General features: G+C 42.1%; 1 protein-coding gene across 1 annotated transcript; it reads right to left on the bottom strand.

The window, feature by feature from the left end:
* Nucleotides 1-745: 745 nt before the first annotated feature.
* Nucleotides 746-16,143, bottom strand: LOC124263207 (retinoid-inducible serine carboxypeptidase-like). Its single transcript, XM_046697790.1, has 12 exons — nucleotides 16,029-16,143; nucleotides 14,634-14,776; nucleotides 13,886-13,975; nucleotides 13,083-13,238; nucleotides 12,589-12,663; nucleotides 11,629-11,739; nucleotides 10,860-11,079; nucleotides 6,467-6,580; nucleotides 5,492-5,525; nucleotides 5,149-5,249; nucleotides 1,835-1,983; nucleotides 746-1,713 (listed from the first exon to the last, which is right to left on the bottom strand). Exons 1-12 carry the CDS (start codon nucleotides 16,099-16,101, stop codon nucleotides 1,651-1,653), a joined length of 1,329 nt encoding a protein of 442 aa, XP_046553746.1. The 5' UTR covers nucleotides 16,102-16,143; the 3' UTR covers nucleotides 746-1,650.
* Between the last annotated feature and the right edge of the window lie 4,475 nt (nucleotides 16,144-20,618).

The following is a 20,618-nucleotide window of genomic DNA, read 5'->3' as shown; positions in this document are numbered from 1 at the left end:
TCCATCCAATAAATTGTTATTCATCTTGAAATGTTTTCTCATGTCATGCAAACATTGTTATTTTAAAGTCAGAAATGTTGGAATAAAAAAATTGCCTGTTGATTTTATGAATTATCAATTGAGAAACAACTGAAGAGCAACACCAGCATTCTTTGTTGACACGGATGCAGATGTGGACAGGTACTCTACACTTCATTGTGAAATACAGTGCTATGGGTTTATTCTTGAGCTTCAGTCTGATGATCCAATCCATGAGGTTCCAATGTAAGAGATCCGGGTTAGAATTATCTTCAGTAACCCATGCTTGTAAGAGGCAATTAACCGGGAGGAGGGTCAGACTTGCTGACTTTGTTGACACATGTCAATGAGGGTCAGATTTGCTGACTTGGTTGACACATGTCAACATGCTGAGTGCAGTGTAAAACTAAACTCACTCCAATATCAGATGTTAGCCAAAATTGCGAAACCTTTTGAGCAGGGGTATAGTGCTGACTACCTAAACATGTTCAGGTTTGACCAAAGGTCTGAGACCAGCATCACTTTGGACTTTACTCCCACATTAAGCTGACATCTCCCAAAATTACTGGGATACTGTTCAAAGTGGCATGAAATCCAACTTACTCAATGTCAGTCCAGATGATTGTTGGTATGTGGCCACTGCATGTTCACACCTTTGAAAAACATGCAGTTCAAATCGCACACCAACGTTCCAATTTAAGAGTCTGCTCATCAAAGATTACATAACTAAAATTCAGGAAGGACTTGTAGTATTTCTTTGGGAACTGTTACTTTCATCAACAGGTAATAATACATGCATTTATAGAGTGCAGCGATTCACAATTATGCTCTGTGCAGTGAGGCAGATGGCATCTCTGCTGCATATTTTGTGGACAAGTAGAAAATTAATATTAGATCCCTACACACAATACCATATGACTTGGTACTGTAAATAAGAAAACCAATGAACCATTTGTGCCTGATCACAAAAACTCACTGCAAACTTAGTGTTTATGCTGCACACTGACATGTTATTGAAACTAGTGGTTCATTGCCTCAAACATGATCTGCACACACTTTTAAGAACCCAATTTCTTTGGGCACTTGAGATGAACTGTGTTGGGACTTGGGTTTACAATCTAACCTATGCTGGTCACGAGACTTGGTTGATTAGGTGTTTTTTGACCCCGATTTTGTCAAATGTTTGTCACAATATCTGACACTGAATTATCTGGTTTGGACACTATTTCATCGAAATAAGTAAACAAATGTTGCTGAGTGTGGCTTTCAACGCTATAAACTTGTCATAAATAAAGTGATGTAAATGCAGACCATTCTGTCCCTGAACCTTGAAAATGGATGAAACATTGATAAACTGTTATGTGAAAATATCTTTATTTTTCTATATTACATATATACATAGCATGAATAGTGGCTATGGGGAGAGTGCTGCTGGTTTGGATTAGTTGCCTGGGTAATTTGAAGTATCAGATGTTCAAGACAATGTAAGCCGTGTGCTTTGACAATATCAACAACAAAACAATGGTGCGATAAACAGGCTTCCAAATCTAAATGAAGGATTTCTACTTGCTTCAGTCAAAGATAAGATTGCAAAAAATGTGGAATGTATGCTGTAGCTCAGCAGTGAAGGTCTCAGCTTTGTCCTGTGATCTGTCTCATCATCAGTAGAGCAGTTTCTCCATTGTCTGCAGGAACCTGTTGACAACAACTGGAATTATGTATTTATGTTATCCTAGTTACTATGCAGACTAACAGTCTGGGGGACTTCTTTAAGACATCTCACCAAATGGCATGCTTTGTTAAATTTTTAACTCACCATGTGACCAGCCTTCAGTATCCAGTAAAATGAAAAGTTTTTGGCAGTCTTCACAAAACCGTTGGTGACTCCTTTAGTCAAGATAGGTTTCCTAGTGGCCTCTCTGAACATGTCAGCAATCTTCAGTCGATACACCCATGCCTCTGTGCCTGAAGGAAAACAGTTGAGTCACATTTATTGGAAGTATTACAGGTTCAGATCAACAAATGAAAAGCTTGAATTACATCCTGAAATTCAACAACAGATTCTTTATGATGGTGTGAAAATGTTTTACGCAACATGAGACTGACCTGAAACTGACCTTGGTATCTCCACAATGAGGCTGACCTGCCTAGTGTCTCCACAGTGAGGCTGACCAACCCAATGTCCCAACAATGAGGCTGACCTACCTAGTGTCTCCACAATGAGGCTGACATAACTAGTACCTCCACAGTGAGGCTGACCTACCTAGTACCTCCACAGTGAGGCTGACCTACCTAGTGTCTCCACAATGAGGCTGACCTACCTAGTGTCTCCACAATGAGGCTAACCTATCTAGTGTCTCTACAGTGAGGCTGACCTACCTAGTGTCTCCACAGTGAGGCTGACCTACCTAGTATACTGGGACTCTCTATTATCGCAGGCTCTCTATTATCGCGGCACGCGAAAACATCGGGAAAGCAGAAACACCACGCCCCGCATCGGCTGTTTACATATGCAAATTACGTAAATATATTCATCGCTCTTGAAAAAGTCATTTATTTCATTGGAATGTCATGTCTAATCGTAGAAATATTAAAGCATTCATCTTTTCAGTAAGTTCTAGAACATTTTGAAACTAGAATGACCCGACTGCCATTACATCTAGCATGAATCAAAACTTACTTTGTCAAGAGTAATCCTATGCGACAACTATAAGGTCATTTGCATATTTTCCGTGCTAAAAATATAACAGGAAGTGACGTATTATGCAACTTCACTCTACACACAATCGCAGCAACTTGTATGGTAGTGCATTTTAAGGTGGAAAAACAATATTGTGTAGCGTTATTGTTACCTTGTATCCAAATGAATAGAAGTTTCAGATGTTTGGGTTAAAAACATGATGTTATTACTAATGTGAATGAAATTCCTAAATATTTTTTAATGATCAAACTATTTAGATTCGTTACTTGTCTTAGTAAACGTTTCACAGTGTCATCTGCTTGTACAACGTGCCATAGTAAGAAAATAGCAATACCGCGATAATAGAGAGTTGCTTCAATTTCCGGATAAACGAGACAATCGGAATTGCCGCAATGGTATTAAACGAGTTGCGACTATGTGTCACATTATTTGTGACAGAAATGAAGATTAAACATCAGTCAACTGAAAATATATATAACATGCTAAATGTCAGTAGCTGTTTATAATCCCGATGGCAACAACATTAACTACCGCGATAATAGAGGGTCCCATGATACCTCCACAATGAGGCTAACATAACTAGTGTCTCCACAATCAGGCTGACATAACTAGTGTCTCCACAATGAGGCTGACCTACCTAGTACCTCCACAATGAGGCTGACCTACCTAGTACCCTCCTGGCCAGGCTGACACAATGAGGCTGACCTACCTCCACAATGTACCTACCACAGTGAGGCTGACCTACCTAGTGTACTCCACAATGAGGCTGACCTACCTAGTGTCTCCACAATGAGGCTGACCTACCTAGTGTCTCCACAATGAGGCTGACCTACAATGAGGCTGTCTCTAGTACAATAACAATGGGCTGACCTACCTAGTACCTCCACAATGAGGCTGACTCTACCTAGTGACTCCACAATGAGGCTGACCTCTGAGGCTGACCTACCTAGTGTCTCCACAATGAGGCTGACCTATCTAGTGTCTCTACAATGAGGCTGACCTACCTAGTACCTCCACAATGAGGCTGACCTACCTAGTGTCTCCACAATGAGGCTGACCTACTAGTGTCTCTACAATGAGGCTGACCTACCTAGTGTCTCCACAATGAGGCTGACCTACCTAGTGTCTCCACAATGAGGCTGACCTATCTAGTGTCTCCACAATGAGGCTGACCTACCTAGTGTCTCCACAATGAGGCTGACCTACCTAGTGTCTCCACAGTGAGGCTGACCTACCTAGTGTCTCCACAATGAGGCTGACCTCCCTAGTACACAATGAGGCTGAGCTACCTACTCCATAATGAGGCTAGTGTCTCCACAATGAGGCTGACATATTTCCCATCTAGTGTCTCCACAAAACTCAACTGAGGCTGACCTACCTAGTACCTCCACAATGAGGCTGAGACTACCTAGTGTCTCCAAATTAATGAGGCTGAGATACTACTCTGTTAAAGTCTCACTTGACTCATGGCGAGTTGCCATGAAATGCATGTGGACCCGTTTGTTTGTAAATATCTCTTCATCCAATGACCCAATCGATCTCAAACTGTGCAAGTGGATGTTTTGTCAGACAACTTAATCACATTGTAAATCACCGATTTTATGCATTTGTATTAAAGAATCTGTCTATGTAACTGTCAACAAAATAAACAGCAGAGCATAAACTGCTTGCTGAGGGAGGGAGCCAATGACCTGTAACAGCGGCAGTGTTGGGTCATAAAGGTCAAAGGTCTATTAGTCATCAATGTAGGTCAGCTATGCACGTGACAGGTATGAAGATGAAGAGGTGTTCATTTCTAGCAAATAGCCGCGTGAATGACATCTCTGTTGACCCTGATGTCAAAAGAATCTAACTTTGGATGCCTACCTTTTTGTACAAGGTTTTGTTTATTGGTTGTTGGTCTATTTTTCACAATTTTTAGCACGATGTTCTTTTTCATGCCAAGAGCAAAAGTTGTACGTTTCATGTAATCCGACACCTTATAAATCGGTTTGCTACGTTTGCTCTCTTTTTAAAAAACATTCAACACATTTCTAATTAAACATTTAGCATCATCTGAATAAGCTTTCATGATGACAGCTAGAAGTAGTCAATGTGAATGATCCAAACAGTCTATCACTGTGCAGTGCACAGGTAACTATCATGAACTGCACGTGCATTTACCTACCTAGTGTCTCCACAATGAGGCTGACCTACCTAGTATCTCCACAATGAGGCTGACCTACCTAGTGTCTCCACAATGAGGCTGACCTACCTAGAACCTCCACAATGAGGCTGACCTACCTAGTGTCTCCACAATGAGGCTGACCTACCTAGTACCTCCACAATGAGGCTGACCTACCTAGTATCTCCACAATGAGGCTGACCTACCTAGTACCTCCACAATGAGGCTTGACCTACCTAGTGACTCCACAATGAGGCTGACCTACCTAGTGTCTCCACAATGAGGTCCAATTGTCCACTGTACACTACCACCTTAAGTGGGGTTTCATTCACCAGATACTCCACTGGAACAAGATTGAAAAGAGATCTTAGATCACCAGTTTAACCTGTAAAAAGTACCCAAATTGAGATGTTTGAGCTATAAAGAGGTAGCTAGGTGTTTGGTTTTGTGGTTATTAGAACTGATGAAGAGCTTAAACAGTTATTGATATTTTAAGGCGGTTCCACACTGATGAGAGGCTCATAGTTTCAGAACACAGGAACATGGGTAGACTGCTGCTACCAATACCAATACCATACCTATGTCTGTGACTGGCTTCATGAAGTCACCCCCTCTGTTTCACAAACACCATTCCCGACTGACCTGTAAATATAATTTTGCAGTGTGAATAAAGAATTTACTCCATGCTGATTGGTCAAACACTGGTTTTTAAACTGCAATAATCTCTGTTCTGCTGAACTGCTATTTACAGGGAATAACTTTCATAACTTCAAGTATGGTATTTTTGTCAGAAACCATGATAGAAATTGCTCAGACAGTATTTCAAGTAAAGGGACAAGAGAAAAAATGTTATTTTGGCACTTTTCCAGACATTGTGCAGTCGCATCTTTTGTGTCACAAGGACAATGAGATGTTATTATAGTGACCAGAAGTGTAGAACAGAAGCTTTAAGTTTAAGGGTGCCTAATTCATGTAGATTTGTTTCATATGGAAGACATGTCATCAGGAGATGCCAGCTATCCCTTGGTCTGATGCAGTTTCAGAAATGGAGTAAGGCTACTTTTTACCTTCGTTTGGTTCATTGCCTTCAGTTCAGAATTTTTCAATATATTGTAAATCATCAACTAGACTGATCTGAACGTTTCATCAAGAAATATCAATGGTTTTGGAGTTCTGAATGAAAACGAGCATTTTCTGTTCAAGTCAAGAAAAAAATATAAAAATACATGTGCCAAATCATCAAAAGGCACCAGTTCACAACTAGATTGATCTGTATAGCCAGTATTCAACGGTCTAGGAGTTCTGCTCTGCACTGATAATGGTAAAACATACAGATGGATGGGACAGACGGAGATGCTGATTGCTATATCACATTTTTCAAACAGCTAACCTTACTTTTAACTGAATGTTTAACTCTGAAATACCTGACACAAATACAACAGTATGATGACTAAAATATTGTTACAAAAGGACCACATGTAATCCTCTCACTAAGCACAATATTGGAGAATATAATGTACAGATTTTGTCTCTGGTGCAATGCATGTAGAAAAGTGTTGATGTTGGTATCCATGACAACATACCTCCCCAAGTAACATTCCTCGGGATAATCTTCAGTTTCTCCCTCACAGGTCCATTCATCAGCTGGTCCAGTGTCATGGCTTGGAGTGGCGCAACATGGCGTGCATATAACTTTTCTGACAACAAGAACAATTATAAATAACTATTAGGCATTACATAAACATGATTGATGGTCTTGAATAACTATTAGGACTGAAAACTTGAATTTTTAATATAAATTGTATATTTATATCAGGGCTCGATTTAAGAGAGGTTAACCTACTTGCAGTCGGTGCAACCTAAGATAAAAACCTAGTTGCACCAGCCCAATTCCAGTTGCAATGTAGTGTGCTAAAACGTCAGAGGTTTCAAAGCACATAAACACATTTCAGTGATGTAGTACCTATGAAACCATAGCAACACAGAGACACAGCTGATCCCTGTTTACAAGAGCTGTCATAGCCGAAGCGTGTATATGAATAGCAATATTTCAGTGTTATAGCTATTCAAAGTTTAGAAGAAAAATTAGCTGACAAATTTATGCTCATAATGTTAGATTTATTGTTGATTTATTTCTAAAAAATTGATGTGCACCTTGTGCAAGTTAAGACTCATACCTAGGTTGCACTTTGTAATATTGCGTTGCACCAGTGCAAGTAACAAAGCACTAAATCGAGCCCTGAATATACTTATCCTATCTCACGGTATGCACTTCTCTGTCTTGATTCGACACTGAGTGGAACGATGTAAACTTTTTCCCTAGGCCTCTCGCCCAAGCACTCCATGCTACCCTCACTATAAGACAGCTTCATAACTGTGTAGACTGGAAACGACCGTAGATAGCGATGCACAAGGGAGGCCTGTTACGCATGCACGCAACTCCTATACTTGTGCTGAGTTCTCTTGAACTCCTTGGCTTACTAAGCACAACGTCCCCCAAGGAGATAGGTGCTCCCAAGCGATGGTGTTTGGCCGCAACCTCCGAAGAAAGACGCAGCTCAGTGAGAAAGTATGTCACTTCGCCACGATTTTCAAGGTACCCCCGTAAATTAAAGTCGATTGACAATAATCGGGCCAGCCCCAGCTTCGAGAAGACCCCCACAGACACCGACCAGGGGCGGGTGAAAGAGAAGCACAACTCGGGAACTCCCAGTTTTAATGTTCAGTTCCAGAACAGTATCAAACTGACCCTCACTCCTTTGCATAAGCTTAGTCAAAGGATGTGCCCGGCAACTTCGGAGTCGGAATGCAACGAAATCCACTGGAATTCGGGACTGACACACTTCACTGACGTAATTGCTTCGAAAACTAGAGGTCAGGAAACGTGAAATGTCGAACCCTTCCACATCGTGATACAGAATCGAGCTCCAGATTCGTCCAACCACCGAGGTGGTAGTATCTCCGTGTCTTAGTATAAAACTAAGTGAAGTAGTTCTAACCCATAAGCAATCAAAACATAAGGCAGACAGCAAGTTCAGACTTATATTCAAGAAAATACAGGGAAGCAGCAACCGCGAGGGACCGTTCCCTATCTGCGTTGGTGGGCCGTAGACAGCTGTTGTGCGAGCAGAAGGGGTCCAACCTGGTGCAGGCCTTGGACATCCTTGACTGAGAGAGCTCGAAGGTAGTGCGAGGAGAAGACCGAGTCGGATCGCCAGAAACATCCTTCCATAATGGCGTGGAGAGAGCAGTTACTATGCAGAGCCATTGTAGATGCTAATGCCTGATTCTCATGTGGATTGGAAGCTGTCAGAAGGCTTAAGCCTGTAGGATGGTGGCTCTCATCCAGAAGGATAAAGTGGTGCGAGACACTTCCGCCCTGGATGTTGAGGACAACGGAATGAAGAGGCTCTTGTGGAGATGGCGGTGATCTTTAGAAGCAGCAAGAAAAGTCTTCAAAGCCCTAACAGGGCAAAGCTGCAGGTCTTCCTTGTCATGCGGCCCAAGGACAATGGTGGGATAGTAAAAGTATGATCGGGTTGTCCCGGCAACTGATTCTTCGCTACAAAATCCCAACGGAGACCGAGGAAGACTTTGCCATGCTTCTTCCATTCAAACTGGACTCTCTTAACGTCCAAAGCGTGCAGTTCAGAAATCCGAGTAGCTGTAGCCAAGCCACAAGGAAGAAGGTCTTGAAGGAGATCTTCTCAAAGTCCTTCTGAGCTAGGGGTTCATAGTCCGTCGAGGCCAAATGACACAGCACCACAGATAAATCCCAAGCAGGAGGTCTAAACTTCTTAGACTGATAGGCCAACTTGAAGGACCGAAGCAAATACTGAAGCTCAAAAACAGTGGAGACCTTAGAGCCTGTGGTGGTAGCCAGGACCGAGTTGATCGCAGCAAGGTAACTGGCCAAAGTGGGACTCTTGAGCTTCTTAGACGACCGCAAATGCTGCAGAAACTCAGCGATGATTTGAGGCGAAGTAGAAACAGGAGATGTAATGCCTCTCAAAACATTTCCACTTCTCATCATAAAGTGAACGGGTGGAAGTCCGATGAGCAGAAGTGATGGCAAGAGCCACTCTCTGATGCGCAGATGCGCCAAACGTGCAGAGACAGGGTGTGAAGGGATACATGACGCCGATCCGAGTGAGGGTGTAACAGTAGGTCGTCCGGATCGGGAAGAGGAACTGGGTTTAGGTCTGTGAGCTGTGCGAGATCGACAAACCACCTCCTGACTGGCCAGTAAGGCGCGACCAAAGTCAGTAGAATCTGCCTGGTCGCTCGGAGTTTCTGGATGAGGTGGAAAGGCGTAAGCGTTGAGTCCCTCCCACGAAATCGCCAGAGTGTCGAGATCCCACGCTAGTTGGTCTGGTATCGGCGAGGCAAACTGCTGGAGGTGATGGTTGAACCGCGTGGCGAATAGGTCGACTTGGGGCCTTGATAACGGGAAGACCAGTTCCCGAAAGATCTGTGGGTTCAATTGCCACTCCGTGGGAGATGGCCGATCGGAGCCGGGACAGCGCATCTGCGATGACATTCCTGACTCCGGGAATGTGTCTGGCTCGAGCATCGATGGCGAGGGAGTAGATCAGATGGAGAACCGAAACGCCAACTGAAGGAGGTTTGCCAAACCCTTCGACCGAGATGGTTGATGTACCAGACGACCGAGGAGTTGTCTGTCTGAATCAGCAGGGAGGACCCCTGAAGTTCTGTCGCCCAATGTCGAATGGCAAGAAGAACCGCCAAAAACTCGAGTTCGTTTATGTGCAAGTCCCCTTCTGCAGACGACCACAGCCCGGCAGTCTGAAGAAAGTGAGCCCACCAAGTGAGCCCCCCAACGTGTCGACGAACAAGTGGTGTGTTGGAATGAACGGCATCAAACAAACTACGGCGCAAATGTTCTGTTCGACAAGCCACCACTGAAGAAAAGGACGTATGGGTTTGGGAAGACGAATCAACTCCTGGAGATTCTCTGAGATGAGATACGGACGTAGGAAACGTTGCAAAGGACGCAGTTGCAATTGTCCCAGCCGTGTCAATGCCTGTGCAGATGTCAAGAGGCCCAACAGTTCCTGCCACTGTCGTAAGGTCCTGGCCTGCGACAGTGCTAACGGAACTAGCTGTTGAATCTTCAGCCACCTGTCTTGGGGGACGAAAATCAGGCTCTGGTGCGAATGAATTGAAGGGTCTGATGAATTGAAGGGTCTGGGTTGGTGTTAGTTCCGACTTCGCAGCGTTTAACAACCAACCTAGCTGCCAGAGTAGCTTCATACTGAACTCCAACTGACGTAGAAGAATGATTGGGTCTCTCTGTGCCTGAATGCAGTTGTCTATGTAACTTTCGAACACGACCCCGTGGAGATGAAGAAACCTGGTGATCGGCTTGGTGATCAGCCATGGGGCCGTGGAAATTCCCAAAAGCAGGACGGTCCATTGATAATGGATTCCTTGGAAGACGAATCGAGGAATTTCCGCGAATCCGGATGAATGGGCACATGAAGGTAAGCATCTTGCAGGTCTAAGCTGACAAGAAAATCCCCTTTCTTCAGGATGGTGCGAAGAAGGACGATCGATACCATCCGGAAGTGAGGTGGGCGCTGGAGATAGTGGGCATTGAAAAGTTTCATGTTGAAAATGAGTCTTTGTTTTGTGGAGTTTTTTGTAATACTATAAATTGTATAAAAGAGAAAATAGAACCCCTGACTATGCAACCTAATTTTGAGATTGCTGTTATCAGGACCATAACATGTATGTTTAGGGACTTAATATGTAGAAAATAGCATTGACATGCACAGTTAGTGTTACTCACTGTCAAACACTTAAGTCCCAAATATATCGCAATACACATCGCAATGCGGGTACTTGATCTGCAACACAATTTATTTGCCATTACACCGCCCTAGTTTGTCATGTCCTCCAAAATGCAAATCTGCATTGATGCTACATACTGCACTATGAGGCATTTCTATTTACCGATATATGTGAGATCCTGTCTGTCTGCCACCCTCAGCTGCTCACTGCCAGCCCAGTCAAGGATGTTGTAGAAGTTGACGCCATTAGTGACTTTCTCCACAACGTCCTCTGTTATGCCCCATTGCACTGTGGCATTGACCCACTGGCCTTGATGAACCAGGACCGCTGTCTCCTGTGCTGCCTTCTTCACCGCTGCCAGCCCCTTCTGGTCCACCAGGGACTACAACAGGAGCACCAATATCGGACACAGAACAGTCACGCCAGTTCCTAACACAAAACACCAATAGTTGCACCGATACCTCAAATGACACACTAGCGGCTGTTCCACGGCCTTTACGAAAAAAACAAAACAGTTGCAATAATACTTTGCACAACATACTAGCGGCTGTACCACTGTCTTACACAAACCACCAACAGTCGCATCAATACCTCACCAGACACACTAGCAGCTATACCACTGTCTTATACAAACCACCAACAGTCGCACTGAAACCTCTAACTACACTGTAGCAGCTGTACCAATGCCTTACACAAAACAGAGGGGTACACAAAGCATGTGATAAAGACTAAGAGTTGTCAGCCTTCCTTGTGACAGCCTGGGTGTCTGAAGAGAATAGCCTCACTCCGAGAGTGTGGGTTCAATTCCCAAATGGGACACAAACCAAAGAATTACTAATAGATAGTAGCCCTAAATATAACCAATGTACATTTGACCACTTGAAAAAAGACATTATGTATTCATAGCCAAGATTAAAGTTGAAAGTCTCACATTTGTGTAGAGGTATGGTCCCCAGGCAAGAACCGAGTCGATCGGGGAGATCCAGGAGTCTCCGAGGGCAACGCCACGGAAGTCACATGTCACAGATTTGGACTGGATAGCCTGAAGATGACAAAGTTATGTAATGAAGGACACATGGATGATACACGTAGTCTCAACAATGAAGGATGCATGAGTCGGACTAACAAGGTCTACGACAAGACATATTTAGTAGGCCTACATTAACCTTGCGAAAGAAATTTAACTCGTTAAACCAAAACACCTGTTTTCTGCATGTGTCGGAATCATCTGTGATCATTCATGTAAAACAAACTATCTACAGAATACTATGCTGAAGAGAATTGAATCACAATGTTAATGTGATGGAGAGATATTGATTACTGTACACTATGGTTAGAATGAACTCAGGGGCAGTGGGGTAGCCTAATGGGTAAAACGTCTGCTTGTCATGCCAAAGACCTGGGTTTGATTCCCCACATAGGTATAATGTATGAAGCCCATTTCTGATGTCCCCACCGTGATATTGCTGGAATATTGCTAAAGGCGGCATAAAACCAAACTCACTATAATGAACTCAAAGGAACCACCCATATTAGTTCATTAAATCCACCAGTTTGTTTTCACCATGTTCATTATAAATGCAGTTTACTGTAATAGAGTGCAGTGACTATTCAGTAAAATGGATAGACATGAATGCCACTAATTAAGTTAAGTTTAGTTAAGTTTAGGTTTACGCCGCACTCAGCAATATTTCAGCTATATGGCAGGCCACTAATTAAGTTAAGTTTAGTTTAGGTTTACGCTGCACTCAGCAATATTTCACCTTATGGCAGGCCACTAATTAAGAGAATGGATCCACATACCACTTGTACTGTGACAAGAGTATTAAGAGATATACCAGCTAAGATCATAAAATTTATTCCAGTGAAGAGAATTGAGAGATACACCGACCTTGTAAAGGACCTGGGCAAAGGCAGATGTCATCTTCCCACCATAGGACTCCGTGAACACATAGAAGGGCACGCTCTGTATCAACACATAGAGGAGATATTTACATGTGGAAGAGAAAGTTGCATATTCAGTATCCATTTCCACACAAGAGAGTAATTTAGTTGTGTATGGTATAATTTGCCTACAGCAGATCAATGTACACACAATGTAGCATTTTACACTTGGAGTAGAAATTACATATGTGAGAACAATTTGCATACAGACTAGCAATTTACACCTGAGACAGCAATTTACACATGGGAGAATAAGATAAACATGAAACATCTTTAGTTAAGTAAGTAAATTCTCTTGATACAGATCAGTAGACATCAGTCATACTTGTCCTCCAGAAAATCTATCTTCCAGGATAATCAACCAACACATCAATGACTGTAATGAAACATCCTTCCTTTAAAGGGAGGCTACGATGACTTCTTCCATCTAATCCCACCCACCTGAAACTCGGGTGCCTTCTTGAGGAAGGCCTGGAATGTGGTGAGGAGATCTGCAGCTATCATCTGAACGTCGGTGGTGTAGGCGTCGTCGTTGTCAACATAGCTGAAGCCGGTGCCAACAGGATTGTCGACAAACAGCAGGTTAGCTGCTGACAGCTAAAGAAATAGTATGTCTTATTTAGTTTGGTGTGACGCATACGTAGAAGAACTTATAAATGAGGTGATTCCAATAATAAACATGTTTCAGCCTGGTAATTACTGCAATGTGAGCCGTCTAATTTCCCAAATTCATGGATAGTAGAAAGTCTTCAATTCTCATTTAATGAAATTTAGAAATGTCCTTCATGTAGCATATTCAGAAACAAGGCCAGGGTGCCATTGTACAAAGTGATCTTAGTGCTTAGGTGACTGTAACTTCCATACCTTAACACTGACTTTAGGTAGTCTTAGCACTAAGGTTGTTTAGTACAACGGCACCCTCGCCCAGCAGCTGTGATGCAGTTGCAGTATTGGGTTGTCTCCTTCGACAATACAGCCCTTGCATTACTTAGGCTTAAAGACTGACTGACTGAATTTAGTTTTACGCGCTTTTAGCAATATTCCAGCAACATCATGGCGGGGACACCAGAAATGGGCTTCACACATTGTACTCATGTGGGGATTTGAACCCGGGTCTTCGGCGTGACAAGCCAACGCTTTAACCACTAGGCTACCCCACCTAGGCTTAAAGAACTCAAAATATTAAAGCAACAGGATGTCATTCATCAGGGTGTGTGCGGAGAGACAAGGTAGGGCTCACTCACCCAGGATGTGTTCCTTGGCTGCTGCTGGACATCTAAGGGCCCAATCTCCTCAAAATTGCCAAAACCAGTGGATGATCCACCTGGGCCTCCCTGCAAACATAAGCCAACAGTTATCCACATGAGTTTCTGGTTTCAATGCCATGGAACTCACAAATACTTTTGTTACAGAAACTCATGTCAGCAGGATCCAGTTATCTTCCTTGTGTCAAATGTCTCACACAAGTTACTCATGTTGGGCCGTTTAAAGTTAAAGCAATATGTATATAACTAAAAACAAGCGATTATTTTTTTAGGGGCGTAACATTAAATATTTACAAATAGAGTCCAGATATTTGTGCAGGTTAAAACACCTTTTTGTACACAAGATCGTTCAACACTCAGTAGCTCATTAGGTGTAAAGAAGCCTTCTCTTAATTCAAAAGCATAATTTTCAAAACTTTCCTCTATAGCTCAATGTATGTTTTGCTCAGAAACCAAAACCAAAAGAGTTTTGACCAGCACAAAATCTTCTATTTATAGGCAAAACTAAATAGTTAATCTTTAAAACTATGCTGACATTTTAAAACACCACATTAGCAAACTGAAATTAAAATTGAAATGTTCATTGCAGAGTCTGTAACAAAAACCGAGAAGGCTGAAGAAAACTGAACAACAGTAATTTGTTCAGCCATGCCATTATTTTTGTTTTAAAGGAACAGTTATTAATTTTTAAAGATTGCATAAGTAATATTAATTAACCTGCACTCACCTGTAGCCACATGACAAGCGGAGCATTGGCAGAGGGAGAGGTAGTTCGGTACAGCCAGTAAAACATATGGGCCCCAGGACGCACATCTACATATGCCCATTCCTGGTCAGCGCCCCCTGGTGCCGAGTATCTCATCCACACGTCTTGTATTGGAAAAGAATAACACATTCAATATCTGTATTATGAAGGTTATTCTGGTCCTGCATCTGTTACAGTATATTAGTATTGCAGTGTATTGTCAACTAAATTACAAGACCTTTATAAAGGTCAGGTTAGATCTAGTTGGTTATAGTAATGGATAAACAGAGATTTTTACCACTGTTGTTTCATATGTTCGATAAGTCACAGACTGACATTAAATATGATGTGTACATAATTACTCTTTTGTGTGTGTATGTCTTTGAATTGTAAGTATCATACATAAAGAATACAAATAATGAGTGAGTGAGTGAGTTTAGTTTTTATGCCTCACTCAGCAATATTCCAGCTATATGGTGGTGGACAAATAGTATGGGAACCTTATACATAATCATTGATACTTACAATATGAAAATGTATGATTGTAAAAGTCTTTTCATCCCCAGTGTCTTATGATTAATCAATTTTATGACAAAATATTCTGCACTACTGTAAGATAAAAAACGACAGAATAATACATTTACCAAGTGAAATGCACCATTTATTTCACAAGGCCAAATAATTTACAGCCAGGTATGCTCCAAATGTAATCCCATGCAACCTCTATCATAACCTTTTTGGGGATTGCTATCCAAAGTTTATACACTGAGTGTGCTTGCCACTTGTATCACTGTATATAAAACTGACTCTTTCCTCTATAGATAGGATAGAGTGTCTGCTAGGTGAGCAGACGGCTGGTGGTTTGATCGCTAGTCACGTGATACTGAAAGGCGGCACTTGTTATTACCCAGCCTGGTGCCCGGCATTTTGGTATAAGATCAGCACTGGTCTGTATACCATATCAGACTGGGTATCCATGGTAACTGCCTCGTGGTATCTCAGTGGACTGGCACTATAAAACCTGCATGCACTCCACTATCATTAAACCCCTCGCCGCTGAATGACCCGATCTCTCTACCTTATGGGTGGAACAGCCAGTGGAAAATACGTATCCAACGTAAGGTCATTCTTGATATGTTGATGACACCACTGAAGTACATAAGTAATTCTTTGTGCACTGGAAGGTTTGGAGTATGTGAATGAGGGCCATCTAATCGACTAATCGTAGTGGATACACATCTGACAGTAAATCTTCTGCTCCAGGTGCAGGAAGTATATCGGTCTATTTACTCTACATAATACAGTATTCGGGCCAGTATTCTATACCGCATCGACTAGTCAGGTGCGTTATTAGGCATGTCATTCACTGAATCTCACCGTTTCCCACATATCCTGTCGACACGCAGCCGAACACAACTGCAAGCACTACCACTGCTACACACCCCTCCATGTCGAATGTATCCTCAACACTGAACTTGAGATCACGTGTGGTCACGTGCAGTACATGGGATTCCCCTCGTGACTTGCGGTTCTAAAAATAGGCTATCACCCAGGACAAGCTGGGTAACATCCAGACCAGCGATACAGTCTCTGAGTACTAGTATGTTGAGGATACTAAACAACCTTCCGTGTAATACTATCTTTATTAAACGAGTTAATGCTTTAGTATTAAATGAGCGAAAGCGAGTTTGATACTAAATCTTTCTCGAGATTTATAAAAATAGTATTTCACGGAAGCGAGTTTAGTATTCTGTTTATTACTCTCCAACATAAATTGATAGAAACTGTAGTGACTTTCAGCTTACCACGAGTCAAACAAGGACTAAAGCGGCCTTCACACGGCAAACTAAAGTTTGCCAATACATGTTGTTGAAATTTTAAAAGTTGTCAAACACGCGTTTTCACACGACAAACACATGTTGTCAAATCTTTTTGGTCATTTGAGCGCCATGTCGTTATCGATGCGGTCACTTGACAATTTCGTTGACTGCGATTAGTTGTTTCTTAACAACACGAGTTTGACAACACTTCACACATCAAACTCGAGCTTGACAACACCGAAAGTTTGATGGAAAAGTTGGTGAGAATGAAACGTTTGACAACTCTAAAATTGGTGTTGTTTCCGAGTTGTTGTAATGTTCACACTCTCAAACTCGAGTTTGACATTGTGTTGTCAAACTTTAGTTTGCCGTGTGAAGGCCGCTTAATACTACTGTGACAGTGATATTAGCATTGTGACGTCATAACTGTAAATCACTATATCGTCGTCATACCTACAGCGTCACGCGATATTATTACACATTGTGTAATAACATTGTAAACTTATTAAACAGTGATATCTTCAACGGGTGAGTAATAATAATAATTTCGATAGAAACAAATACATGTATATAAATTGAAAAGGGTCCCTACCAGTTTTAGGGACATTCGGAGACTAATAACGTAGCACTTGGCGACATTATCAAATAAAACGTATATTCTACAACCATCAGATAAAAGGTGACAGGTCCCTCTTGTAAAGTTCTTGTCATCTCTCATTGGAGTCTGACTGCTCTTTGCCTCATACCATTGTTCCACCTGTTTAAAGGTAAGGATACACTCTGAAACGTTGTTCCTCATTATAAGTGAGTGATTTTGGTTTTACGCCGCTTTTAGCAATATTCCAGCAATATGACGGCGGGGAACACCAGAAATGGGCTCGAAGAAGTTGACATCCATAAACTCTCTTCGTTATTTCGAAGCTCATTGTTAACAGTGTTACTCTGAAGTTAAAAGGCAAAATTTCAAAATATATCCGAAACAGGAAAGTTATGTAAGAGTTTGATTTTGTGTTGAAAGTATGAATCTGTTTGGGTAATATGTGGAGAGGATATAGATAAATTTATTTACAAAGGGAAACTTATCTATGAGAATGACTGACTGAGTTTGGTTTTGCGCCGCTTTTTAGCAATATTCCAGCAACATCACGACGGAGGACACCAGAAATGAGCTTCACACATTGTGCCCATGTGGGGATTCGAACCCGGGTCTTCGGCGTGACGAGCCAACGCTTTAACCATTAGGCTACCCCGACGCCCCTCAATGAGAGTGAAACAAATGGCAATTGTCTCATGTTTGAAATGTAATGAATGTTTCTATACAAACATTGAGTGTTAAACCGCATCGGTGTGGTGACAAACACAAAATGGGCGTTTATATTGGTGTCATGCGTGATTGATTTGTTTGTCTGTCGCTTTAACGCCTCACTTCGCAATATTCCAGCTATATGGCGCCGGTCTGTCAGTGAGTTTAGTTTTACGCCGCACTCTGCAATATTCCAGCTACAGTCAACTCTCGTTAATCCGACACTTGTGGTTGCAGAGAAATATGTCGGATTAACGAAAATGTCGGATTAATGAAAATGTCGGATTAATGTATTTGTGTGAAAATATCAATGTTTACTAAATGTCATGATCGTCATACTGTTGCATGCATATCAGAAATGGTAGATCTAGTTATCTTCATCGTATGTAAAAATATTCACAGAAATAAAAAATACTAACAATACATACTTGTTTTCATTCATAGATGGCATAAAATACATATATAATCACATAAGCGAACAGTTTCACATCTACTTCATGACCACATTGGCACATATGGCGCGCTGGTCTGTAAATAATCGAGTATGGACCAGACATTCCAGTGATTAACATCATGAGCATCGATCTACACAGTTGGGATATGCTGACACATGTCAACGAAGGCAGGGAGTCTGACCACCCGATAGGCTGTTACAAGTACGTTTTGCTGAAAACTATTAAAACCTGGATCTTCTCGGGTATTGTTGCAGACACCATTTCATTAAAACATCCGTTCTTGCTACATTTAAACGATAATTTTGAATTCTCTTGGAAGAATGATTTTTGTTATTGCTTACTGGGTCATAGTCATTGTTCCAGAACATTAATATATATAAAAATAAAAACAACTAAAACATGAGGGAACCATACTATTGATATTTGTCAAATGTGATGTTGGTATGGCATTGAGAATAATGAGATAGGGGAAATGGAAAAGAATTTGAGATCCTAGAAAATGTCTGTCATTACTAAAGATGAAAGCAGCAGTATCACATGCTTCCCATGAATTTTCCTCAATATTTCTGTTTCCTCATCAACAATGAGTGTCTAAATGATACAATGACATCTTGATGAAAGAAGGGTTAGCTATAAGAGGGGTTAGCAAGTCAAAGTGTTAATTTCATGAATATCATGGAATTTCTGAAATGTTTACCGATCTGCATCTGTTTGTTTAATGTGCAAACAAATACTTTCTGGTTTGCTCAACAGAGAAACAAATGCTTTCTGGTTTGCTCAAAAATGAAACAAGTTTCAGTTTGTATGACTTTGTATGACATGAATATACATGCATCACACCACCCTATTCACATGTCAATCTCTCCATCACATTGCTGTTCATGTCCCCAGGCTTCATATCCCTGCGATATGTGAACCACTTTGGTCAAACCCATTGACAGTGCTGCCACACTATGAATTCTGAGCAAATCAACTGCTGTTTTTGCCTTTATGTAAACTATTAAATCAAGTTAAAGAACATATTACTATGGTTAATTTGTCATGGAATGCCACGATATGATTAAGTACAGTAATATGAAACTTGTTCTACTGAATACATATTGAACGTCTTTCTTGTTTGTTTATTATTGCACTTAACAATATTCCAGCTGTATAATGGCAACCTGTATATAAACGAGTGACTGCGAGTTTGTGTAAGATGACATGAAATCAACCAGATCAACCAGCCTGGCTATGTTATCCATTACGTCACCCCTGACAACCATCCACAGTTGTTAGGGACATGTATTGAAGAAATTGGGGTCTTGAATAAACCAGATGAAATCTTCCATCTCTGATCAGGTAAGACATTTGTTCTGTACAATGTGTAGAAGAGGCATTGCAGTCAGTGAACAATTGAGTGAGTTTAGTTTTATGCCACACTCAGCAATATTCCAGCTATATGGCGGTGGTCTGTAAATAATCGAGTCTGGACCAGACAATCCAGTGATCAACAGCATGAGCATCGATCTGCGCAATGGGGAACCGATGACATGTGTCAACCAAGTCAGCGAGCCTGACCACCCGACCCCGTTAGTCGCCTCTTACGACAAGCATGGGTTACCTCAGTCAACAATATCCGAGTGGTTTCACCACACAGAAACAAGTAACACTGTTCGCGGCTCTTTATCAGAAGCACACAGTGAAAGCCAAGTGGAACCTGGCACCAGGTGTCAACACCCGATCTCAGGAGTCAGTATGATAGAGCCTGGCACCAGGTGTCAACACTCGATCTCAGGAGTCAGTATGATAGAGCCTGGCACCAGGTGTCAACACTCGATCTCAGGAGTCAGTATGATAGAGCCTGGCACCAGGTGTCAACACCCGATCTCAGGAGTCAGTATGATAGAGCCTGGCACCAGGTGTCAACACCCGATCTCAGGAGTCAGTATGATAGAGCCTGGCACCCATCTCAGGTGTCAACATTCAGATCTCAGGAGTCAGTATGATAGAGCCTGGCACCAGGTGTCAACACCCGATCTCAGGAGTCAGTATGATAGAGCCTGGCACCAGGTGTCAACACCCGATCTCAGGAGTCAGTATGATAGAGCCTGGCACCAGGTGTCAACACCCGATCTCAGGAGTCAGTATGATAGAGCCTGGCACCAGGTGTCAACACCCGATCTCAGGAGTCAGTATGATAGAGCCTGGCACCAGGTGTCAACATGATCCTGATCTCAGGAGTCAGTATGATAGAGCCTGGCACCAGGTGTCAACACCCGATCTCAGGAGTCAGTATGATAGAGCCTGGCACCAGGTGTCAACACCCGATCTCAGGAGTCAGTATGATAGAGCCTGGCACCAGGTGTCAACACCCGATCTCAGGAGTCAGTATGATAGAGCCTGGCAC

This window comes from Haliotis rubra, unplaced genomic scaffold (assembly GCF_003918875.1).
Source record: "Haliotis rubra isolate DU_JTF1 unplaced genomic scaffold, ASM391887v1 Scf871, whole genome shotgun sequence".
NCBI lineage: Eukaryota > Metazoa > Mollusca > Gastropoda > Lepetellida > Haliotidae > Haliotis > Haliotis rubra.
This window is presented reverse-complemented; position numbering and strand designations above follow the sequence as displayed.